This window comes from Manis javanica, chromosome 10, assembly GCF_040802235.1.
Source record: "Manis javanica isolate MJ-LG chromosome 10, MJ_LKY, whole genome shotgun sequence".
Classification (NCBI taxonomy): domain Eukaryota; kingdom Metazoa; phylum Chordata; class Mammalia; order Pholidota; family Manidae; genus Manis; species Manis javanica.
Genome location: NC_133165.1, coordinates 349,340 through 375,512, shown reverse-complemented (window position 1 = coordinate 375,512; position 26,173 = coordinate 349,340). Strand labels below are relative to the sequence as shown.

Here is a 26,173-nt window from a genome sequence, read left to right as displayed (position 1 = left end):
CTCTGGTGCAGGGGAACCGGCTCTCCCTGCGGCCCAAGCGTTGGTCTCCAGATTGGCTTTCTATCAGACATCCGTCCTCCCTCGTGTCAGGCTGGGCCCGCCGTCCCCCTGTGGGCCGCCGGGGAGGGCTGGGAGCAGACACAGCCAGAACAACATCTCTGATTGTTCTCTGCTGCCCAACAGCAGGCCTCCATTACCCCCTTAATCAGAATACTCGGGTATGAAATCCCCCAGCAACAGTTTTGCATTAACTGTCCTGGCTGACTGACTGTTTTCCAACTGCTCTTCCAGCGAAAAGCACAGGCAATGTGGCTCAGATTAAGCAGGATGAAAGGAATTCCTCAGCCTCAAAGCCAGGAGTTTGGCTCTGAGCAGGGGAAGGGCCCAGCCCCTTGTCTGATGTCCGTGACTACAGGGCAGTCCCTGACTACGGGGCAGTGCCCTCTTGGGGGTCTGTTAGAAGAGTCTCATCACTTCTGAAAGCCAAAGGCAGTTACAGTTGGAATCATTGTTATGGATATAGTTTTAATAAAGCATCAGGGGCCTTATTTAAAGGAGTTTAAATTAGTTCCCTGGAGCCTGTCATCTGATCCTGTTGCTAACAGATTAAGGGAAGCAGCGTTTTCCACCCTGGATTGCTTACAGGGCCCTGAGGTGCTCTGATTTGGGCTGGGAGAGCAGAGGTGATCCACTGCCCAGCAAAGTGATCTGATTTCAGAGGGCCCTGAAATACACTGCAGGGCCTTGTTCATTAATTTATGCATGCCTTAATTCATGCATACATGCATGTATGCATTCCACAAATATTTATTGAGTTTTCATTGTGTGCCAAGCACCAAGCTAAGTGCAGGGGCTACAGCATAGTGGATTCCATAGAACTTATTGAAATGCATCATTATTCTTTGTGTTAATTTGCTTGTTTACTTGTTTATATAGGTGTTTTCATTCAAGTAGGCTTCAGGAAGGCGGGGACCATGTCTGCTTTTGTTCTGGCTCTGTCCTAACTTAGTTCCCCTGACATGATCCCTTCCTGCTGTCACAGAGCTTGCAGTGGTGTGTGTGTGTGTGAAGGCAGGGGGCATAGGGGAGCCAGGCACATGCCATGTGGAATGATTTCTCGGGCAGAAAGAGCAGGGCGTTCTTGGAACACAGAGAAAGGTCCATCAGCCAAGGTCTGGTAAGTCAGCCAAGTTCAACTTTGCCAAGGGAGAAGGTCCACTGTGTGCAAAGGCCCTGTGGTGGGTGGTTAGGGGGAGAACGCTCTCTGTTGAAGGGAACTGGGCTCACTTGGGCCTCGGTGTGGCCCGGTCCATTTGTTTCTTCAAGGACCTTGGGAGCTTGAGAAGGTTTTCAACATGAGTGACATGAAAAGATTAGGGTTTAAATGAATGAGAGGGGGCATTCCATCCTGGAGGCTGGGAGAGCGTGGGGAAGCAGAGCTGATGGAGGCTGATTCCTGAGACACTTGCATAATCTAAGATGGTGCTTCCCTCCCATCAAGATCCTGACATGCCACTAAATGTCAGGATGCCCCGGGCTGGCCTCACAGCCTCCTCGTCCCTCCCTGACCCATCAGGGGTGCCAGCTGATCCGGAAGCCTGTGGGCATGGAGCACATTCGGAGGAGGGTGCCCCCCACCCTGCTCCTCAGGATTGGGTGAGAACCCCAGCAGGGTTTGTGCCGTTGCTGTGGCAGCAGCCAGTCCCCATGCTCCCCCAGCGCCGGGAAGGCCAGGCGGTCTGACCTCATGAGGAGATGCTGCCCCAGCTGGGGAAAGAGGTGGCTCGAACCGATTCATGCCAGGAGGGCCCGGAAGCAGGAGCAGATAATACCTAATCCCTGCTACCTGGGCCCTGGGCTGCAGCCTCAGGGCCAGGAAAGTGAAGCACAGCAGGATTCCTCCGCACTTGCTCAGGGCCGACTCACTGGCCAGAAGCCGCGGCTGCGCAGCTCTCAGGACCACAGAGGGGACAGGCATTGATTCACCTGCGCAGCAAGCACTTCCCAGAACTCAGCTCTGTGTGGGTGGAGCACGAACAGCAGTGCCCAGGCACGGGTTACCCTCTGGGCTGTGCGCCAGCGCATGTGCACAGAAGCCCGCTCACACCGAGATGGGGCCTGGGAGCTGCCCCCACTCCCCCACTTTACCTGTCTGATGATGGGTCCCACTACCTGATTTCTTTCCCCAGCACGTGCTCCTCCCTCCCTCCCTCCTCTCCACAGCACTTACTGGTGGACGTCTAGTGTCCCAGGTGTTGAGCAAGGGCACTGGGGAATCCAGTGCTGAAGAAAACAGAGACGGAGGCAGTGACTATAAACAAACACACAGACACGCTGTCCTGTTCCTAATGACAGCGCTTCTGGTCACTATGACAGAGTTCTCAGGAACTTCCCCACCTTCTGAGGCTGAAACTCCCCAGCTGTTCCCCCCTCCTTGCCACATTCCGGGCAGCCACCCTTCTGCTTTCCGTCTTTATGAATCTGATGTCTCAGGGACCTCCTATAAGTGGAATCACACAATATTTGTCTTTTTGAGTCTGTGGTCTTTCACTAAGCATCATGTTTTTGAGGTTCATTCATGACATAGCATGTGTCAGCACTTCATTCCTTTTTTTAAAAATTAAAGTGTCATTGATATACAATCTTATGCTGGTTTCAGATACACAACACGGCAGCTCAACATTCAGCCATACTACCAAGTCCTCACCTCCTCCAGAGCGGTCACTGTCCATCCATGCAGTAAGATGCCACAGAATTATTCTCTGTGCTGTACTAACACTCCCATGACCAACCTATATTGTCATTGGGAATTATTGTGCGCCTCAATCCCTTTCTCCCTCCCACCATGCCTCTGCAAACCCTCCTCTTTGGTAACAACCACTCATTCCTTCTCAGTGTCTGTGAGTCTGCTGCTATTTCATTCCTTTTGTTTTGCTTTGTTTTTATACTCCACAAATAAGTGAAATCATTTGCTATTTTTCTTTCTCTGCCTGGCTTATTTCACTGAGCACAATACCCTCTAGATACATCCATGTTGTTGCAAATGAAAGGATTTCTTTTATTTTTATGGCTAAGTAATATTCCATTGTGTATTTGTACCACATCTTTTTTTTTATTAAGGTATGATTGATATACACTCTTATGAAGGTTTCACATAAAAAAACAATGTGGTTACTACATTTACCCATATTATCAAGTCCCCCCCAAACCCCACTGCAGTCACTGTCCATCAGTGCAGCAAGATGCCACAGATCCACTATGTGCCTTTTCTGTGCTACACTGTTTTCCCCATTATCCCCCACACCATGTGTACTCTGCAAATGAGGGAAATCATTTGGCATTTGTCTTTCTCTGCCTGGCTTATTTCACTGAGCATAATGTCCTCCAGCTCCATCCATGTTGTTGCAAATGGCAGGATTTGTTTCTTTCTTATGGCTGAATAGTATTCCATTGTGTGTATGTACCACATCTTCTTAATCCATTCATCTACTGATGGACATTTAGGTTGCCTCCATTTCTTGGCTATTGTAAATAATGCTGCAATAAACATAGGGGTGCATCTGTCTTTTTGAATCTGAGAAGTGGTATTCTTTGGGTAAATTCCAAAAAGTGTGATTCCCAGGTCACATGGTATTTATATTTTTAGTGTTTTGAGGAACCTCCATATTGCTTTCCACAATAGTTGGACTAGCTTATATTCATTCCCACCAGCAGTGTAGGAGGGTTCCCCTTTCTCCGCATCCTCACCAGCATTTGTTGTCCTTAGTCTTTTCGATGCTGGCCATCCTTACTGGTGTGAGGTGATAGCTCATTCTCATTTTAATTTGCATTTCCCTGATGATTAGTGATGTGGAGCATCTTTTCATGTGCCTGTTGGCCATCTGAATTTCTTCTTTGGAGAAGTGTCTCTTCATTTCCTCTGCCCATTTGTTCAATGGGTTATTTGCTTTTTGGGTGTTGAGGTGTGTAAGTTCTTTATATATTTTGGATGTTAACCCCTTGTCAATATGTCATTTACAAATATATTCTTCCATACTGTAGGATGCCCTTTTGTTCTGTTGATGGTGTCCTTTGATGTACACAAACTGTTTAGTTTGATGTAGTCCCATGAGTTCATTTTTGCTTTTGTTTCCCTTGCTTGAGGAGATGCGTTCAGGAAGAGGTTGCTCATGCTTATAGGCAGGAGATTTTTGCCTATGTTGTCTTCTAGGAGTTTCATGGTTTCATGACTTACATTCAGGTCTTCGATCCATTTCGTGTTTACCTTTGTGTATGGTGTTAAACAGTAATCCAGTTTCATTCTCTTACATGTAGTTGTCCAGTTTTGCCAACACCAGCTGTTGAGGAGGCTGTCTTTTTCCCACTGTATGTCCATGACTCCTTTATCATATATTAATTGACCATATATAGTTGGGTTTATATGTGGGCTCTCTATTCTGTTCCATTGGTCTATGCGTCTGTTCCTGTGCCAGTACCAAATTGTCTTGATTACTGTGGCTTTGTAGTAGAGCTTGAAGTCAGGGAGCATAATCCCCCCAGCTTTATTTTTCCTTCTCAGGAATGCTTTGGCTATTCGAGGTCTTCTGTATTTCCATATGAATTTTAGAATGATTTTCTCCAGTTCATTGAAGAATGTTGTTGGTATTTTGATAGGAATTGCATTGAATCTATAGATTGCTTTAGGTAGGATGGCCATTTTGACCATATTAATTCTTCCTATCCATGAGCACGCGATGTTTTCATTTATTGGTATCTTTAATTTCTCTCATGAGTGTCTTGTAGTTTTCAGAGTATAGGTCTTTCACTTCTTTGGTTAGGTTTATTCCTAGGTATTTTATTTTTTTTGATGCAACTGTGAATGGAATTGTTTTCCTGATTTCTCTCTCTGCTAGTTCATTGTTAGTGTATAGGAATGCCACAGATTTCTGCATATTAATTTTGTATCCTGCAACTTTGCTGTATTCAGATATTAGATCTAGTAATTTTGGAGTGGATTCTTTAGGGTTTTTTATGTACAATATCATGTCATCTGCAAACAGGGACAGTTTAACTTCTTCCTTGCCAATCTGGATGCCTTCTATTTCTTTGTGTTGTCTGATTGCCATGGCTAGGACCTCCAGAACTATGTTGAATAGAAGTGGGGAGAGTGGGCATCCTTGTCTTGTTCCCAATCTTCAAGGAAAACCTCTCAACTTCTCACTGTTAAGTATAATGTTGGCTGTGGGTTTGTCATATATAGCCTTTATTATGTTGAGGTACTTGCCCTCTATACCCATTTTTTTGAGTGTTTTTATTGTCAATGGGTGTTGAATTTTGTCAAATGCTTTTTCAGCATCTATGGAGATGATCATGTGGTTTTTGTCCTTCTTTTTGTTGATGTGGTGGATGATGTTGATGGATTTTTTAATGTTGTACCATTCTTGCATCCTTCAAATAAATCCTACTTGATCATGATGGATGATCTTTTTGATGTATTTTTTAATTCAGTTTGCTAATATTTCGTTGAGTATTTTTGCATCTATGTTCATCAGGGATATTGGCCTGTAATTTTTTTTTTGTTTTGTGGTTTTGGTATTAGAGTGATGCTGGCCTCATAGAATGAGTTTGGAAGTATTCCCTCTTCTGCTCTTTGGAAAATATTAAGGAGGATGGGTATTAGGTCTTCACTAAATGTTTGATAAAATTCAGTGGTGAAGCCATCTGGTCCAGGAATTTGTTCTTAGGTAGTTTTTTAATTACCAGTTCAGTATCGTTGCTGGTCATTGGTCTATTCAGATTTTCTGTTTCTTCTTGGGTCAGCCTTGGAAGGTTGTATTTTTCTAGAAAGCTGTCCATTTCCTCTACGTTATCCAGTTTGTTAGTATATAATTTTTCATAGCATTCTCTAATAATTCTTTGTATTTCTGTGGTGTCTGATTTTTCCTTTCTTATTTCTGATTCTGTTTATGTGAGTAGACTCTCTTTTTTTCGTGGTAAGTCTGGCTAGGTGTTTATCTTTTGTTTATTTTATTGAAGAATCAGCTTCTGCTTTCATTGACTCTATTGTTTTGTTCTTCTTAATTTTATTGATTTCTGCTCTAATCTTTATTATGTCCTTTCTTCTACTGACTTTGGGCCTCATCTGTTCTTCTTTTTCTAGTTTCATAAATTGTGAGTTTAGACTGCTTGTATGGGATTGTTCTTCTTTCCTGAGGTAGGCTTGTATTGCAATATACTTTCCTCTTAGCACAGCTTTCACTGTGTCCCACAGATTTTGCGGTGTTGAATTATTGTTGTCATTTGTCTCCATATATTGCTTGATGTCTGTTTTTATTTGGTCATTGATCCATTGGTTATTTAGGAGCATGCTGTGAAACCTCCATGTGTTTGTGGGATTTTTCATTTTCTTTGCATAATTTATTTCTAGTTTCATACCTTTGTGGTCTGAGAAACTGGTTGGTACAATTTCTACCTTTTTGAATTTACAGAGGCTCTTTTTGTGGCCTGTGATATGATCTATTCTTGATAATATTCCATGTGTATTTGAGAAGAATGTGTATTCTGCTGCTTTTGGGTGTAAAGTTCTGTAGATGTCTGTTAGGTTCATCTGCTCTAGTGTGTTGTTCAGTGCTTCTTTCTCCTTATTTTCTGTCTGGTTGATCTGTCATTTGGAGTGAGTGGAGTGTTGAAGTCTCCTAGAATGAATGCATTGCATTGTATTTCTCCTTTTAATTGTTAGTATTTGTTTCACATATGTAGGTGCTCCTATATTGGGTGCATAGATTTTTATAATGGTTATATCTTCTTGTTGGATTGACCCCTTTACCATTATGTAATGTCCTTCTTTGTCTCTTATGACTTTCTTTGTTCTGAAGTCTATTTTTTCTGATACAAGTTCTGCAACTCCTGCTTTTTTCTCTCTATTCATTGCATAAAATATCTTTTTTCATCCCTTCACTTTTAGTCTGTGTATGTCTTTGGATTTAAAGTGAGTCTTTTGTACGCAGCACATAGATGGGTCTTGTTTTTTTTATTCATTCAGTGGCTCTATGTCTTTTGATTGGTGCATTCAGTCCATTTACATTTAGGGTGATTATCGATAGGTATGTACTTATTCCCATTGCAGGCTTTAGATTCGTGGTTACCAATGGTTCAAGGGGAACTTCTTTACTATCTAAGAGTATAACTTAACTAACGTAATATGCTGTTATAAACACAGTCTAAAGGTTCTTTTTCTTTTCTCCTCCTTTTTCTTCCTCCTCCATTCTTTGTATATTAGGTATCATGTTCTGTACTCTTCATCTATCCCTTGATTGACTTTGTGGATAGTTGATTTAATCGTGCAGTTGTTTAGTAATTAACTGTTCTACTTTCTTTACTGTGGTTTTATTAACTCTGGGGCAGCTACTAAACCTTAGGAACACTTCCATCTATAGCAGTCCTTCCAAAATACACTATAGAGATGGTTTGTGGGAGGTAAATTCTCTCAGCTTTTGCTTATCTGGAAATTGTTTAATTTCTCCTTCAAATTGAAATGATAACCTTGCCAGATAAAGTATTCTTGGTTCAAGGCCCTTCTGTTTCATTGCATTAAATACATCATGCCACTCCCTTCAGGCCTGTAAGGATTCTGTTGAGAAGTCTGATGATAGCCTGATGGGCTTTCCTTTGTATGTGATCTTCGTTCTCTCTCTAGCTGCTTTTAATAGTCTGTCCTTATCCTTGATCTTTGTCATTTTAATTACTGTTTGTGCTGGTATTGTCTTCCGTGGGTCCCTTGTGTTGGGAGATGTGTGCAGCTCCACGGCCTGAGAGACTCTCTCCTTCCCCACACTGGGGAAGTCTTCAGCAATTACCTCCTCAAAGACACTTTCTATCCCTTTTTCTCTTTTCTTCTTCTTTTAGAACTCCTATAATGTGAATATTGTTCCATTTGGATTTGTCACACAGTTTTCTCCATATTCTTTCATTCTTAGAGACCCTTTATTCTCTCTGTGCCTCAGCTTCTTTGTATTCCTCTTCTCTAATTTCTGTTTCTTTTATCGTCTCCTCCACCATATCTAATCTGCTTTTAAAACTTTCCATTGTATGTTTCATGTTTGATACAGTGTTCCATAATGATTGGATCTCCAACCAGAATTCCTCCCTGAGTTATGAATATTTTTCTTACCTCCATGAGCATGTTAATGATTTTTATTTTGAAATCCCTTACAGGCAGATTCATGAGGTCAATTTCATTTTAATCTTTCTCAGGGTTGTATTCATATTCATAATTTCACTCTGAAGCAGGTTCCTTTGGCGTTTCATATTTGTATATGGCGCCCTCTAGTGCCCAGAAGCTCTACTCACTGGAGCTGCTCAGCCCCTGAAGCAATGTTGGGGGTCACAGGGGAGCGGTGTTGGTGCCTGGGGGGAGGACAGAGCTGTTTCCTGCTTCCCGGCTGCTCTGCCTGTCTCCACTGCCTGAGCCAGTGGGCCGAGCACACAGGTATAAGCCTCTATGCTTTGCGTTTGTAGTCGCTGTAGACAGGGCTTCCCTCTGGCCGGCCTAATGCCAGGGTCCAGTTTGCCAGTTGGGGAGTCAGGTGGGGCTGGCCGGGAGAAAGGCGCGCAGCAGGCTGCTTATCACGGAGGGGGTCCTTGCAGCTGTGCAGCCAGCCAGGGGGCTGGAGTTCCTGAAGATCGTGAAAGTTCCCAACCTGCTGGGCAGAGGTACCCCGGACAATTTTGTCTGCCTCCCCTTTCTCCTGAGCAGTGAGCTCTGCAATCCTTGGCCCTTTAGCAGCCCTCTTGCTGTTAGGAAGTCTCTCAGAATGCCCGCCTTTCTTTTGTCCCGGAGCTGCCGGATATGGATCCCTGCTTTCCACAAGCAGCTGGAATCTCAGTCTCTCCAGGAATTTTGCCTGTCTTAGCTTTCCAACCCCCTAATCACGAGAGTACCATGAAAACACCATGAAATGTAGGTTTGTGCCCCCAGAGCAGATCGCGGAGTTAGGTGTTCAGCAGGCCCAGGCCTCCACTCCCTCCCTGCTCTGTTTCTCTTCCTCCCACAGGAGAACTGGGGTGGGGGAAGGGCCTGGGTCCCGCCAGGTCACGGCTTTGGTACGTTACCTGTTCTGTGAGATTTATTCTCTTCTCCAGGTGTATGCAGCTTGGAGCAGTCCTCTTTCCTGCTGCTCTTTGAGGATTGTGTGTATTAGTTATATTTTCGTATTATATGCGGTTTTAGGAAGAAGCCTCTGTCTCGCCTCTCACGCTTCCATCTTTTCAGCTGGTGGTCCAGATGTTTCTTGATTCTGTCCAGCCTCACCAGTGGAACCGTCCAGGTAAAGCAAGGTACCAATCAGGCTCTGCTCTGCCACATCCGGCCTCCCCTCCTGCAGAAAGCCTGAGGCTCTGCTTCCTCCTGGAGAGGGCAGTGGCCTCCAGGGCTGCCCCTCCCTCCCTGCAGGCTGAAGCCAGAGATCTGCTGCTGTCAGTTTGCCTTAAGGAACAGGTCAGAGGCTCTTCCCAGCAGGAGCCGAAGTCTACCTCTGGGTGAGGGGTCCAGGTGGGGGAAAGGGGCCTAGGCTACTTCCTGCCGACGTGGTTATCTATGCTATATGCCTGCGTTTTCTGTCCGGCTCCCAGGCATCTTGATCCTGCACCAATGGAAAAAGACCTCATCAGGGCAGCTACTACCAGAGACTGCTTCTCTGTGTGCCCTAAGCTGTGGAGGGCCAGGCCCACAGAACCCTGGGTGCTTCAACAGGACTTCCCAGGCTGAGTTCCCTGGGAGGCAGGAGGCCCGGGAAGGTATTTTTACCTGGCTTTCCTGTGGTTTGGGAAAAGTCCTGCCAGAAACAGCTCCTCTCTGAGCTCTGCTGCCTATCTGCAAACCTCGGCGGCGCATGACTGCCAGCGAGGTCACATCTTTCTTGTACCCAGAGGGGAAGGGAACGCACCCTGTTAGGCAGGAAAATAGATATGAGTGGGATGGAAAGAGAATAAGGCCAGGAAAAAGCCCAATAAAAAAGACCCAGAGTTAATCAGTTAAAGCTCAAAAAGCCATGAGCAACTTGGCCTGGAATGTTTGAATATTCCCCAGAGAAAGGAAGGCACCTCAGCAGAGCCCATGGCTTTATTGTGTTAATCAGACAGGCTCAGCTTATGTTTTTAACTTTATCTATATGCTGTTTTTTTCTCCTTTGGCCCAAATCAAGTAGTTTGCAATCTGCACAATGAATAATGGCAAGCAAGGCCAGCATAAATAACATAGCAACAGGCAGGAAGGATTCCATCTTAAAAATAAGATTGGGTCTTAATACCCAGGAAGTTAAGAAGATGCTTCACTTACTCTTTAGCAAACAGACAACTCAGCCCACCTTCGGGGCCGGGCAGGCAGCCTTGATCTGCTCCCAGACCAAGAAACGCCGGGCTCCCAGGGAGAAATCAGAGCAGGAAGTCCCTTGTGTTAAGTTAGTTCTAAGTATTCAAGGCCCACCTAACAGGTCTGCACCCCAAGCCCTTAGTCACATTCCTGAAGAATCCTGAAATGGGGGATCCCAAAACTGTCAGGGTGCTCCTCTCTCTCTGAGGTCGCCTGCACTTTTTCTCTAAGTAACTTTAAATAAAACTTTTCCTCTGCTCACTACTGTGTCTCTGCCCTTCAATTCTTTGTCACGGCGGGAACAAGAATGGAGGGAATACACAATGCCTCCTCCCCAACAGTGCCACTGCAGCCGATTCTAGGAAGAACAGAAAACGTGAATTCTGGTATCTGAAATGTGACGGTATTGGTGCTCTAGAAGCCTTGCTGTGCCAGGGATTCAGGAGTCAGCAAATCCGACTCATCTCTACCACAGGTTCTTCAAGTATTCATTCCTCAACATCAAGGAAGGGCTCTTTATTTCTACCCTTCACAGATCATAAGGCAGACAGCAGGGGATAAACCTTGGCCTAGCAGGGGTTCCATGTGTGGACACTAAGGAAAATCCAATCCTCTGAACCCAAGCACGGCTCAGAGCAGCTAAGGAATGGGGCTGCAAGCCAACAGCCGTCTGACTCCCAAAACCAGGCTGCCTTCTCCAGCTTTAAGAGCGGCAGGCCCCTCCCTACAATCTGCGCCTCATGAGAGGGTTCTGAAGCCGCCAGGCCTGCACCAGCTCAGGTGTGCCAAGCCAGAGCAGGTTCAGCCGTCTCAGTGACTGACTGGCATGCTGCGTTCACCTGAGCAGAGGCTGATGGCACTGTGTGCTGCCCAGAAAGCCCTCCTGCTCACCTGGGAAAGATGGTAGGCACAGGAAGTCTGCCAACTGCTCCAAGCACCTCAGCAGCACGTCAGTCACTGTGGCTGGGAGGGAGGCTGCGGGAGCAGCAGTCTCAGCAGTGGGCAGGGTGAAATTCGGAGGAGATGGTGGAGTGGCAGGTGGGTCCCCACCCTCCGAGTTCGATGCAGTTTCTAAGGAAGAAAGAAAAGGGCTTATCCTCCCTGGCAGGGGAATTCTTTCCGGGGGCCTCACAGAGCACAGGGAGGCTTGGGGACTCGGGGGAACACGTGCACAAATGCTTCCTCTCAGTCTCAGGGCTCACTGTGCTCGGAGCCCACTGAGAACCCAAGAGGTGGATTTCTCAGAGGAGAAAGACCAAAAGGGAACCGTCTCTGGAGTGTGAAGTTAACCCATGTTCCTTACCAGCCTCACCCTGGAAGATCCACTTCAGCCACTTCTCCGACTGAGCTTGCTCCTCCCGGTAATAACTCTTCGCGTGTGATCGGGCCGCAGAGCACGGGAGCTGGAGGCTACCAGGAGAAGGAGAAGCCGAGCCGGTCAGAAGGCAGTGAAAGAAACCTGTGCCCACCCTTCCGTTCCCGAGACGCAGGGGAGCCAGGCTGGGGTGGGCAGGGGCGGCTGGACAGGCCATACCAAGATCAGCGGGATCCCTCGCCTGGAGGGCACCAGGGGAAACCTGTGTCTGCGGAGCCGGGAGCTGCTGGGCGTAGGTGGAGAATCCCAGTTCTGCTTCCCAGGTGTGGTTGTGCCTGCAAATAAAGGACCCGACTTCCTTCCTTCCTCCTCTCTTCCAGAAATGGAGAGGTTTGTCTAGCCAGCCTAGTTTGTAACACTGAACTGTCACTAGGTGTCTCTGGGATTCTATTTTCCATGGTTTGGGCTCTTGGATGGTGTCCGCAAGATTATTTCTGACAGTCAAGACGACATGAGGTGGGAATTGCTCCAAATGTGTGCACACGGTTGCTGACTGGACAGAAATTGCCTGGACTGCTCAGGTTCCCCCACCTAGGCTTACCTTACCCCGAACCCCCCAGGTGGCCTGGGTCATGCTCTACGAGTCTGGGCCACCTTCCCTTACCAGACCAGGAAGCCCGAAGGACAGGAACGTCTCTCTCTGTAACTACCAGGCCCCACACAAATCAAGGCTCAGTACATGTGTCCAGTGGGTCGTGGCCCATGCGCCCTCCATACACACTACCGCCAACACATGCCACGCGTTCATCAACTTACCCTGTTCTCCCTGGGACTGCTTGTCTCCTGCGGAGGGAGCTGAGGAGCCGGAATGAGGAGAAAGCTCCTCTCCTCTGTCGGAGGAAGAGGCCCAAGTAAGTACAGGATAACTTCTTACACCCTCCTAACTACCGACTGGCCAAAGTCGAGAACAACCATGACTAAGATCCCAGTGTGTCAAGATAACAAATGAAATAAATCAAAGAAAATTCCTAAAGAAATGAAGGGAGGCAGTTTAGAGAAGCCACAGAGACACCTTCATCTGAAAACAAGCACAAAACAATCTCCAGAACCTTACGTACAGCCTGGCAAATTTCCGAGAGTTCCAGTCACACCTCTATCTCTAAGAAAGCGGCATTCTAGTCAGACACCTGGAGGGTCAGCTGGGGTCTAGAATGTGAAGCCTGCCGCCCACTCCCATCAGTCACTCTGGTCACTCTGTCCTGTGCAGCCCTTCCCCTTACACCCCAGCCCCTCCCGCTGCAGCATGACGGGGAGCAGAGGCCGGTGTGGTCACTGTGTGACGACTGCAAGAGACAAGAGTGATTCAGGGCGGCACCATCGCTACCCTTCAGATGTGAACCGCTTTGATTCTCCAAGTCGGAGTCTCAGATGGCCTAAGAGCCGAGTGAATTCCCCTCCTTTCCTGCCCTCTCATTAGTCCACACGGCAAATCACTGGTTACCTCGTTTTCCTTGGCGACCTCTCTGCTGTCTGCAGGCGGAAAGAGGAGGGACCGGAGGAGGGTGACGAGCTGGGACCTCTCCTCTTTCAGAGCTAAAAGCCAAACACAAGTCACGTGACTGACCCTATGTAATAACTTAGGGGCTGACCGTCAACATGATTCTGTGGCTCTAATCCATCACTGTAGGTAAAGTCTCCTTTCCACATGACTCAAAAACACTTCTTTGTGAAGAGGAGCTTCTGGAAAGTGAGTCAATTGCCAGTATTAACTATGGGGAATGAAGTCGGAAAAAGTAATGGAATGCCAATAAACGGCAGAGGAATGAGCGTCCTTTCTGCATGTCCTGAAGAGTGGAGCGTCATACTCAGCGACGGTGGGGAGCGGGCTCTGACGCACACAAGGCCACTCTGTACTCGTCCACGGAAAGGATAAAGGGACACTCAGAGACTGTTCCCGTGAAGACAAGCCAGTAAGCTAGTTTAGTCTTGCTTCCATTGAATTTTCAATTTTATTTTATTAAAATTTAAAAATATGCTATTGTGACACTTGTGACTTTTGCAACATCTATGGCATTTACTGTCACATGATAATTATCCCTACAGCCATCTATCCGTGACCAGCCAGGGTTGAGGAGAATCCAGTTCAACAATTAGGGAAAAAGTGTTTTCTCTGTACCTCATAGACTGTGCATACACACACCACACAGACGTGATAAAAGATTTACATTTAGAAGTGTAACAAACAAAAGGACTATAACAAAACAGACAAGCTCTTAGATAAGGTTGGGTAGGGAGGGACTGTATGAGAGAGAGAAGACAGAAAGCTGACAGACTGTTCCATAAAACTAAGAACCTTTCTCTCTAAAAATATTGTCCCATGGGAAAGAGACTTTACTGTACACCCTTTGTGCCATTTGAATTTTCAACCATACTAATGTTTCCATAAACCATAAATAAAATAGGAAACCGAAACACCCTGAAACAAAAACAAAACCATAAGCAACATTAAAAGGCACGTCTTTTCCATTAAACTGATAAATTCATGTCCGTACCATGTGAAAATGGAGTCTCGCAATTCCATATGAATATCACGACTGTGTCCAGGGAGAGCAGGCAAGGAGCACGCAGCAAGGCAACTCCCAGAAGCAGCCTGTGTCTCGGGCAGGTAGCTCAGCACTGGAGTCCCGTTTTTATTTGCTGAGTTCCTACTTCATAAGGACACTATACCTTCAGACTCCACAAAGAATCTCAAGACAAGTATGACGGTTCCATCGTCAAGAAATTTACAATCTGGAAAAGAGACAGGGCAGAGCACGAAATGATGACAGCAATGAAAGATAAAGAAGGTCTGTGCCCAGGAGCCTAGGAAGAGACCATGCGGAGTTCAGTTAGAGGAATCGGGGGATGAAGGGGGCACTTGAGATGCTCCTTCATGATTTGGCTTAAAAAAGACAAGACAGAGAAGAGAAGCCCAGAGACGAGCCTGCCTTCAGGTCTGCATTTCCCCCAGGTGACTGCTGTTTCCACAAGGGAAAGCTGCAGTGCGGAGGCTGCGAGCACCTGTCCCCAGCCTCACAGGGCTGAAGACACAAATAACGGACTCAGAGCTTTCCAAAGTGGAGGGGTCCTAACAAAACCTCTGGTTGGGATCGCACAGGCTACACAAGAAGACAGGAGGCAATCAGAAATAAACCAGCCCCCTGAGAACGGACAACTCAGAATCCGTGTCAGTCCCAAGTAGGCAGAGGAATCTGCTCCCTCCCTGGCTGCCTGCCAGAGGGAAAAGGGAAACCTCTCTGGAGAAAGACACCACCACCGAGAGCTTCAAGTTACTGCCACTTTGTTTTGTGTTTTTCACTGTCTGACAGATAAACAACACATAAAATCAGGCATGTAAGATAAGATTTGACCAATAACCAGGTGGACAGAGCACAGAAGATTCAAATACTGGAGTGGTCAAGACTTTAGAGGGACGGTTTATTGTGATTTAAATGACAGTATGGAGATTCCAGGCAGAAACGGTAGCTATAAAAATGACTAACTGAAATTAGTGAACTGGAAAACTGAAGAACTGATGGTTGGGAGACAGAATGATGGGAAACATGCAGAGACACACATAGGACGCCGTGAAGACGTCTAACATGTTCCAGAATTGTTACTAGAGAGAGGTGAGAAAACAGGGCAGAACAGTATAAAAGATAATGGCTGAGAGCTTCTCAAAACCATCAAAGTCATCAAGCCACACAGTAAGTTCCAAGCAAGAGAAACCACAAGGCAGCACTTCACAGTAAAGTTTCCCTTCAAGTGAAGGTGGAGCACTTACCAAAACTGCACATGTGCTGGGGCATCAAGCAAATGCAGAACATTTCAAGGACTGATGAAGACACCATGTGACCCAGCAGAATTAAGCTAAAAGCCCGTAATTAAAAGATAACTAGAGAATTCCCAACCATTTAAAAGTTAAGCAGTGTACTTCTAAGTAACCTATGAGTCAAAGAAGAAATCACAATGGCAATTAGAAAATATTTTTAACTGCATGAAAATGAAAATCCTTCTATTTCAAAACTAGTGGGATGAAGCTAAAGTTGAATTCCCAGTAACCTTCAAAACATACATGAGAAAAGAGAACAGGCTGAAACCGAGTGATCTAAGAATCCACACTTAAAGCCACAAAGGCATCCTAGCAACTCAAACATGAAGAAAGGGAGAAGGAAATAGTACCTATGAGAACAGAAATTAAAGAAACAGAAAAACATAAGAGAATGGCTCCTAAAGTTGGTACTTGACAATATGACTTTGGAAATGGAACTCCCTTAATCCAATAAAGGTATCTACAAAGAATGTCTATATTCAAATGTCACATGTAATACAAAACTGGAAAGTGGTCCCTCTGAGATTGGGAAAAACAAGACAAAGATGTTTGCTATCACTTCTGTTCAACATTGTACTGGAGATCTTAGCCAAGTGCAGTAAGGCATAAACAAACAATAAAAGGATTGGAAGAAAGGAGAAAAAGTGTCATGATTGTAGACATGACATACATATAAAAATCCTGAAGAATGTACAGATAAATGTTCACAGTTTAGCAAGTTTTCTGAATATAAAAATCAGTTGCATTTCTAACATCAGCAACAAATTTTCAATGTACTATTTATAAGAGCATCAAAAACATACACCTAGGAAAAATTTAATAAAAGATACAAAAAACCACTACACAGAGAAGTTGATGATGTAAATAAGTGAAGAATGTACGATGTTCATGGATTTTAAGATTAAATACTGTACAAATATCGATTCTCTCCAAAATAACTGTTATATTAAAGGCAATCCCAATCAATAGCTCAGCAAGTGGTTTTTGTTTTAGTTTTGGTTGAAACTGACACGTTGATTCTAAATTTATGTAGAAATGCACAGGGTCATGATGCAAGAGCCTTCAGAAGAGGAATGAGAGAAATGACAGCGTTGGATGACTTATTCTACTAGATATCAAAACATAAAGACTGTAGCATAGGGAAGAAAAAAAGATGGGCACAGGCAGAAAAACAGAGCAGCGGAACAGGACAGAATCTAGAAGTGGATCCGCGTACACGTGGGCATTTCAATTGCAACTGTGGGATTACTATAGAAATCAAGCATAGAAATCAAACGTATAATCATATATGACTTGGTTATTTTTCCTGTAATTCCTGATAAGTGATCAAGAACAGAACAAATAAGACCAAGACAGTTTCTGTGCCCTAATTGCCTTTGCTATTGTTTCAATACCATGTGAGACATCGTGGCCCAGGAGACCGGAGCCTGCTGAGGATGCAGTTTCCAGTTAGTTAATGATTGTCTAGTAAGTCCCCCCAACAGGATTCTATTGTTTTGAACACGTATGTGCTCAAAAAATAAGAAGGGTGCCCTCTCAGCACCACTCTTGCGCTGTTAGGCCTCGAGTACCCTGGCTGGTCCTTTCAGGTCTCTGGGATCTCATCGTGTCTCCCCCCTTATCTGTGGGTCGGAAGCAGGGAGGGACCGACATGCAACAAAGCCGATAGTGTGAGCAATAGGGAAAGGGTGACCCATTCTTTCAGTGAATGTTACAGAATCAAACGGATATTACACGGAAAAATACTAAGACTGACCTTGACCTCATACCATGTAAAAAAAATTTTTCAGGTGAGGATCTAAATGTGAAAGGAAAAATATTAAAGTTCCTAGAAAGGAGTATTGGAGAGGATCATCACAGCCCTCAGCAGGCACAGATTTCCTAAACAGCACAGAAAACACACTAACCGCAAGTGAAATGACTGAAAGAGAATGAAATGGGGGACGCTTACTTACAGCAACATATATCATTCAGAAAGCTTGCATCTAGAACATATAAAGAACTTGTATACGTCAGTAAGAAAAAGATAGAGAACCTAATAGAAAAGTCAGGAAACTTGCACAGACACTTCATAGAAAAGGATGTACAAATGGCCAATGAACTCATACTTTTAACTCATTAGTAATCAGGAAAATGCAAATTAAAACTACAATGAAATGCTACTTCACACCCACTGAAATGGGTCATTAAAGAGAGTGGCAACAGCAGGTGTCAGTGAGGATGTGTAACCCCAGGAACAAAAGCTCCCCTGCTGTGGTAGGAGTATTAACTGAAACATTACTTTCTACAATTGGTCGAATTACTAAGACCGAACATACATGTAACTTGATATATGTGCACCAAAAGACTAATACAAGAATGTCTAGAGCAGCATTACGCATAATGGCTCCAAACTGGAAACCCAAACGTCCAGTGGTAGAATGGTTAAGTTGTGATATATCCTACAGTTTAAGAGAATACACAACGAAAATGAAAGACCCTCTGTTACCTGCAACAGCACAGATGAATGTCACAAGTAAAATGCTGAGTGAAGGAACCCACACATAAAAGAAAGCATATTCTGTTCCCATTGATATGAGGTTCAGAAACAGGGACAACTATATGTGGTGCTAATAATCAGGAAAGAAGAGAGGGAAAGAGTAGTGACTGAGAGTGGGTATGAGAGGGGCTCGGGGACGTTGAAAATGATTTATTAACTTGGCCTGGGTGGTGGTTCCATGGAATGGTTGCGCTTATGACACCTGTTTTTCTGCACATTCTCTAATTTTAAAAAGGCCATTAAAGAGAGTTTATATGACACACAATGCATGCAATATATAATGACAAAAAGCATGCAAAAAGCACATATGTGATGATCCCACTTGCGTAAAACAGCTCCGCAAGTCTGTATTATAATCAACGAATAAACGCAAAGAACCCACTTCTTCCACAGCACCAGGGGAAGGAACCTGAGAGATGCCTCCAGTCGAGCTGTAGGAACTGGTAATGGCATTGCGGCTGGACAGACGGATGCCACATGTGCACGTGCCCTTCAAGCAGCTCACAGCATAGGTGGAGGGTCTCTTATCCAAGTGGCCATCTGAGCTCTGGGAACTGAAGCCACTCTTCGGAGGCCCAGGCCTTAAAGGGAAATAAAAGGAAAAAACACAGATGTGCTACTGAAAGGCAGCAACATTGTTTTAAGGCTTCATCCCATGGTCACAAAGTCGTTCTAATGTAATGAAAAAGGATAATGTTGTTAATTTTACTGTTAATTCAGCTACACATGTCTCACAAAGAAAGGGAAAGCTCAGTATTTTAAAAATTAAACGTATGATTCTACTTATGTATACTCTAGGAAACGCACACAAATCTACAGTGACAGAATGGGGACCACTGGATGCCTGGCAGCAGGGGCAGGGCGAGAGGGAGGTCTTAGGCTCCACCGAGGGGCCCGGGGAAACTTCTGGTAGGAATGGTGATGTTCAGTATCTTGGCTGTGGTGATGGTTTCATGGGTGTGAAATTTAGACAACATAGTTACTGCGGCAAGTTCCTCAAAATGTTCCTCTCTGGGAATCTTCTGCATCTGTGGATGTTTTGTGGCCCTTGTCTAGCTTGGATTAATACTTAGTCTATAGGCAAGGACCTGATCATCTACATTTGCCCTCTTACAGCACTAAACTATGTTTTCTACATTTATCTTGCATCTACCTACCACTTGAGCATTTTATTTAAAAATCATAATAATAAGGGACAAATGTGGGATTCACATTTACATCAAGTATAAAAATCAAATGAATAATCATATCTGACTTGATTGTTTATAGTTCGTGATGCGTGATCAAAACCGGAAGTTTCTGTGATGACTGCCCTTGTACTGCTCACCATGTAAGAACTTATTCACTGTGTAAGAACTTGTTCACCATGTAAGAACTTGTTCGTTGTGCTTCAGAAGATTGGACACTGTTGAGAGTTAGGCTTGGGGTTGATTAATGACTGTGCATTGAGTCCCCTATGCAGAATTTTATTGTTGTTAACAATCACTTGATCAATAAATATGAGAGATGCCCTCTCAAAAAAAAAAAAAAGATCACTATGATTTTTAACATTTAAAAACTCACATAAGTTTAATTGAAACTTTGATAGAGAAAATGAAAGGAATAAAATACACAGTTTTGCTATACTTGGGAATGAAGAAAAAAGAACCAAGAAATAGGTAATGAAATAGAACTCACAATTACTTAATAAATATTGTCTTATGCAATGATGTCTCTTGAGAGGTAATTATAGCTCTGGACCAAAAAACCTAAATGATAGAACAATGCATATCTTATATTGAAAAATTAAAATACATATATAAGTTTAAAACATTTCTATCTATTGAGAGCCAGTAAATCATACGGACAAAAAGGAAAAATATGTAACTAAACAAAGCGCCAACAACTGTGGAACCAACTCAAGTAAAGAATAAGCTGGTTACTTTTAACCAGGAAAATATACATAGGAAAAAATAAAAGTTCATTCACTCTTTTAAAAAATACAGGAAAGTCTAGTAATTATTACTGCATTTATAAATAGCTTGAATTCCCACCCCAAGCTTCAGTCTCAGCCCTAACGAAGGTACAAACCTCTTAAATGAGGCGATAATTCCTTCCTCTGTGGCTTCTTGTCAGAATTAACTGAGAGGAGGCATGTAAAATGTGTATCCTAGTGACTGGCATGTAATACGGGCTCAAAGATAAATGTTTACTATCAACCTTTACATCATTCATATTCAGTTTTCTGCTTTAGGGAGGAAAAGCAAACACCTGAGCAGCCAAGATAAAAGAGGATGGGAATATCCAAAGCCTAGAGGTGGGGCATCAAAGGTCTCACGGCTGTTGGGTGGGCTACGTGCCCACGTTCTGGACCTGCTAACAGGCTCCTGTTTCTTCACTGTTCTTTGGAACAGCAGCTAACTCTCTGGCAACGCTTTTTGGATCTGTGTTAATAGCTTTTCTGATCTCACTTTCAAAAGCAAAAGTTAATTTTTAAAATGAATATTTGCTTTTCTGTGGACTTCTTTAGTTACCTGAGAAATAGAAGATTTAGCAAGTTTTAGGTAGAGTGATGACTAAACAATGCTTTGTCAAAATAATATATCCATTTCCTTTTTTGTTGTTGTAGGGTGAATGAATAAAGCTCCTTAAAAGAAAAATTGAAACAAGGGTTTACTACTTAATTTTTTCAAAGAGTTTTTCTTAGGTCCTATGAAATATTGTTTAGTCAGTATCAGAAAAAGAATCACCCCCACTGATTAAAATAAGGGCTACCATTTATTTTTAAAAAATTGTTCCTCTCTGATTTCAAAGAGAAAGATGTTCCTACACTGATGGGCAGTGACTGCAATGGAGTCTGGGGGGACACGATAACGGGGGAATGTTGTAACCACATTGTTTTTTCATGTGAAACCTTCATAGAGTGTATATCAATAATACCTTAATAAAATAAATAAATTAAACGAAAAAACAAACAAACAAAGTCAAGTCCTCGGTCTTGGGAGGGTCAGTGTGTCTTACCCGCAGGAAGGCCTCCAAGGGGACCGGAGGGAAGGAGGGCGGACCGAGGGGTGAATGGGATCCCCGAGGGCCGGACGGGTGGGCGGAGCTTCCGAGGAGGGCCAGGCGGTCCGGTGGGCGGAGATTGGGGAGAAGCCGTCCCCCCAGCTCGGTGAGGAGAAATCCCAGCAGCGTGATGAGAAGGGCTCCCACCACTTTGTAGAGAAGGACCCCCACCAGCTGCGGGAGAAGAACCCCCACCAGCTGGGTGAGAAGCCCTCCCACAACTCGGCTCAGAAAACCTCCCATGAGCAGCGATCAGCGAGGTCTGTCTGGGTAGCGAGCGAGCGACCGAAGTCCGCGGCTTCTCTACCAGACTGACTCCCTCTGCCAGCGCGCCTGGGCCAGGGGACGCTCAGCCCCCGTGAACCCCATGGCCCCCCACCCTCCCCTGCCCAGCTCCCTCCCAGCTACATCCGGGAATGTTGGGGGCGTGAGCAGCATCCTGGGGGAGCAGGTGCGGGCCAGCCACAGGGCAGCACCACCACAGAGCCAGCACAGGACTTTCTGACGTACGCCCTGCCAAGGTTCTAGAAGCTTCAGGGGGTGCCTCACCGTGTGCCTGGCTCACATCAAGGGCCGTGGCCCTGTGGCCTCTACCTCCAGGGAGCAGCTGCCCATAGTCCCTCACGGATGTGCACTGACCAGGATTGGCCCTGACTTGGCGTGGGGACACTCTGCCAGCCCCAGGGAGCCATGACGACTCGGCACTTATCCCAGGCTTGGGCCCCAGGGAGCACCTGTGGGGGGCCTGGGCTCCCCGACAGCCTTACCTAGCCGCCGGAACCCCTCTGTGCCACTGATGGGGCCTGGAGCAAGGCTGTTCACACCGATTCTGGGGACCCCACTCCACAGCCAAGTGCCTCGTCATCGCATCTGCATGGAAGGAAGGGAGGCATGAGGGAGAAGCAGGGCTGCTCTGCCTCCTGGGGGCGCTGGGTGCAAGTGGGGGCTCAGGGCTGGGGCCGGGCCTCTCCACTGCCCATCGCTGGACTGAGCATCACACGGGTACTGCAGGCCTCCTGGGACAGACAGGGGGGGACTTGACAGGAACCCAGGCAGCAGACCAGGGGGGTGCCCGTACCCACGGCCGCCTTGGCAGAGCCTGCGTGCACTTGGAGCACCCGCCCCCGGGTACCCAGGGTCGCGGTGATGCTCACCATCACCCCTCCGTGGTCCTGCAATACACAAAGCAGGCGATGAGCCGGCAGCGAGAGGAGGGGCAGCCCGGCCCAGAGGACACGCACCCGGAAGAACCTCGTAAAGCACCCGAGTCCCAAGGCATCGATGTCCATCACAGTCTTGAAGGCATTGAAGGACAACACGCTAGCAGGGCACAGGAAGTGTCCAGCCACACCTGTAGGTGAAAGGAGACAGCAGATGGTGCCGGAGCCCTAGGTAGTTAGAGTCCAGGCTGGACAGGGAGAGAGACCTGGACATTCGGACAAAATCCTGAATGACAGGGGCAGGGTGGATGTATTGGGTTGTGTCCCTCAAAAAGCTACGTTGAAGTCTTTACCCCTGGGACCTGCACACTTGACCTTAGTGGGAAATGCAATCTTTGCAGATGTAATCAAGTTAAGATGAGAGCATACTCTATTCAGGTGGGCCTAACGCCAAGGACAGGTGTCCTCAAACAAGAAGAGAGGATACAGACACACAGGGACATGGCTGCGTGGGGGAGGAGGCAGAGGCTGGAGCGAGGCGACGCCAAGCCCAGGGGTGCCCAGGACGCCAGCAGCACCAGAGGCTGAGAGGGGCCAGGACAGAATCCCCACTGGGTGCTTCACAGGACTGCAGCCCTGCCAGCACTTGGTTTCAGGCTTCTGGCCTCCAGAACAGGGAAACAACTTCTTGTTTTAAGCCCCACAGCTTGCAGTCCTTTGGCAGCCACAGGAAACTAATATACTGGACATTTTAAGAAGGAATTTCAGCAAAAGGTGAACCTTAAATTAAGGACTATGGTTAACAATATGTGTCAATATTGGTTCATCAATATAAAAACCAGAAGATGTTAACAATAAGGAACCCTGGGAGGGGTGATTTGCAAAATTCTGTGTACTATCTGGTTGATTACTCCATAAATCTAAAACTGTACTAAACTCGTACAGTCTATTTCTTTTCTTTTTAAGGGGGAATTTCAAGACACTCTTGACTGTGATTCACCCCGGTTCACAGGGTCCAATTTGCGGCAGCTACACTGACCCAGAAGGAGCATTTGGGCCAAGATAGCATTCAGGAGCCTGGGACAGACATCTGGGCCCTCCACACAGGGAGGTCTGGTACTGCCAACCCCTCAGAACCCCCTGGCCTCACTCAACAGACACTCACAGTTAACGAGGATGTCAATTTTCCCAAACTCCTTTAGTCCCTGGTCCACGGCAGCTGTGATGGCTGCTGGAACTCAAACGTCCATAGATAAAGGGAGGCACCGCTGGCCAGTGGCAGAGGCCAGCTTCCTGGCAGCCTAGAAGCCGGACAGGAAGAGATAGGTAGGCAAGTGTTCTTGTCCTGGACGAAAAGCCTTTCAGAGCCTGCTGAGGATGACGTGTCCAGGTTCTGCTGGGAAGCTGGACCCCACTCTGCGGATGCGCAGCTGACAAGTGGTGACTTCCAGGGGTCAGGAGCCCTGGTAGGCATTTCCAAGACATCCCACACTCCCTCCCCTACCAACCTGCCCCAGGATCCCCGCTCTCCATCACCTCCCAGGCATTGGTCACTGGTCACAGGTTAATGGCACCCCAGCTGACTTCCAGTCCCTGCCCAGAAACCAGCTGTGGCAGCAGTGAGACTCTCCTCCCCGTGAGTGGGACACACACGGACCACCTTATAAGCCTGGTGAGCTGCAACACTTCTCTTGGGTCCATAATGCCACCCAACATGAGGGCCCCTTCTCAGGACCCACTCATCCAAATTTTTTTATAGCCCCAGATGTCTCTGGGAGGCCAGTTCCACTGAAGCTCCATATTTGGAAAGGAGCAGGCTTTGGTGTCAACATTCTCTGGACCCCATAGCCACCCACGGACAGGGTGGGCACAGGAGAGACCCCTCACCACTGAAACTCTTGGAAGGCTTCTGCTGGCGATAACTGTATGGCAGCCGTGCCTGCAAAGCCAAAGGGTGGGTGCGAGGGACACATCAGGTGGGCTCCTGCCTGCTCTAGCAGAACCCCCTCCCTCAAGGCTCCTGGGCTGAAGCACCAGCCCAGGGGTGAGGGCACAGCTGGCAGAGGAGACAGGCCCTGAGCAGGGCTGAGTGGCTGTGGCAGGTAGGGGTTCAGGTTTCTGGCCAGGCCTCTCTGGCACAGGCATCTCGGCCACACAGGGATGCAGGCCCTGCCCGAAACATGTGCATAGCATCAAAGCAGCCAGGAGCCTGGATTCAGGGTCCAGGCATCTGCATGGGGCCTGCTGGGTCTTCCTGGCTCAGTCCCACGTGTCCCCGACATCCCCTGCCTTCGAGGTTGAAGTGAAGGAGAGCACCCCTTCTGAGGTCAGGGTGCATTCCCTGCCTCACCCCCTGACAGAAGCAGCCATTCCCTTCTAATCAGGCCCCATCTACTCCTGCAGACGACCTGAGAATGGCTGGCCACGCTCTGCTCACAGAAGCAACACACACAAAGCTGCCAACTTAGAAAACGAGTTCACCTGGTTTGGCTGAATCCCAGAAGCTCATCCAGTGGGACTTACCTCTGGTATGAAGAGTGGGTGGCTGGGCTAAACTGGGGAGGAGCCCCAGTTGATCAATAGGCCCCCTCTGTTCCAACCCGGCCTACCTCTGGGCCTCTCTCCCAGGTGAGTGTGTCTCCCAGCAAACACAGTGCTGACGTGAGCCTGAGGCCACAGAGCTTGGGTCCCAACAATGTGTCAAGGTCAACTTGTCCACCCCAACCCTGGCTCCGAGAGGGCCCAGGGAGCCCTGCGCTACGGCGACCTCAACCTGGTGAACCCTCCCTCTTTGTACAAATGGGGGTGCTGAAGCCAGAGCCCCACCAGCTGGACTAACCTCTCGGAGACCCCGGAGTCTGACCTCCCCCAGGAGGGCGTCTGACCCCTCTCGGCGCGCTTAGAGGGTTCCCGCCGCCCACCAGCAAGTTGCCCAGGGAGCCCAGGATCCAGTGGGATCCCTACAAGGGGCGGGGGAACAAGGCAGCGCTCACCGCATGAAAACCTCAGCGATCCGCAGCCCGGTCCCCGAGCCGCCGCCGGTGATGAAGGCCACTTTGTCCCTGCGAGAAAACCCCGGCGGCCCTTGAGACGCCCGCTAACGCGGCCGACGCGAGGCTCTGGCCTCTGGCCCCGGCGCTGGTCGACGAGGACGTCGCAGGACTTTCGGTGAAGAGAAGCTGAAACGCCGCCTGGCAGAGCCTGCGCGCTGCGGCGATTCCCAGGTTCTGCTCCAGCCCCAGAGCCTCTATTCGGGGCCTTACAACGAGCTGCGGGCGACGCCCGCCCTACAGGCGCCCCGCACGCGCGCTCCCGCCCCGGCCCGGAGCGGCGGTGCGGTGGCCCCGGGCGCCTGCCGCCTCACCGGGGCAGGTGGGGGCAGAAGAGGTGGCGGCACTCGAGGAGGCAGTCGTCCTCCTCCACGCCGGGCGGCGGCTGGGCCATGGCGCTCGGCAAGCGCGGACGGCGCGTGGGGGGCGACGGTTGGGTCTCAGCCGCCGTGGGGACAGCGCCGAACCCCGGCAGCCCCGCCCCGCCCCGCCCCTCCCCGCCCATCCTCTCGCGCCCCTCCCCTCCCCTCCCCCGGTCGCCCCGCCCCGCCCCGCCCCGCCCCGCCCCGCCCCTCGCGGCCTCCTCCCGCCCCGCCCATTCTCTCGAGCCCGACCCCTCCTCCGGTCGCCCCGCCCACCGCGGCCGCGCGGCCTGCTGGGACTTAGGGCCCCGTTCCGCGCGGCGGGCGCAAGCGCAGTGCCGTGGGCCTGTCCCCGCTGCGGACGCCGGTGAGAGGGCGCCGAGCTGTCCGCGTTCCCGAGTGCTTCCGACAGGACGGGGAGCCGCCGCCTCGGTCGGAACCCGCAGTACGCGGCGGGCGCTCGGGCCCCGATGTTCACTGAAA

At 47.7% G+C, this 26,173-nt stretch overlaps 1 protein-coding gene across 1 annotated transcript; it reads right to left on the bottom strand.

The window, feature by feature from the left end:
- Positions 1–3,026: 3,026 nt before the first annotated feature.
- Positions 3,027–25,264, bottom strand: LOC118969529 (uncharacterized). The gene is given in 14 exon segments (XM_073214363.1): positions 3,027–9,620; positions 9,785–9,924; positions 11,240–11,419; positions 11,652–11,758; positions 11,883–11,998; positions 12,480–12,553; positions 13,165–13,256; positions 18,456–18,654; positions 21,074–21,292; positions 21,886–21,988; positions 22,197–22,290; positions 22,360–22,469; positions 23,444–23,579; positions 24,166–25,264. Coding segments are annotated over 8 exon segments (1,173 nt in total). The 5' UTR covers positions 24,472–25,264; the 3' UTR covers positions 3,027–9,620; positions 9,785–9,924; positions 11,240–11,419; positions 11,652–11,758; positions 11,883–11,998; positions 12,480–12,553; positions 13,165–13,250.
- Between the last annotated feature and the right edge of the window lie 909 nt (positions 25,265–26,173).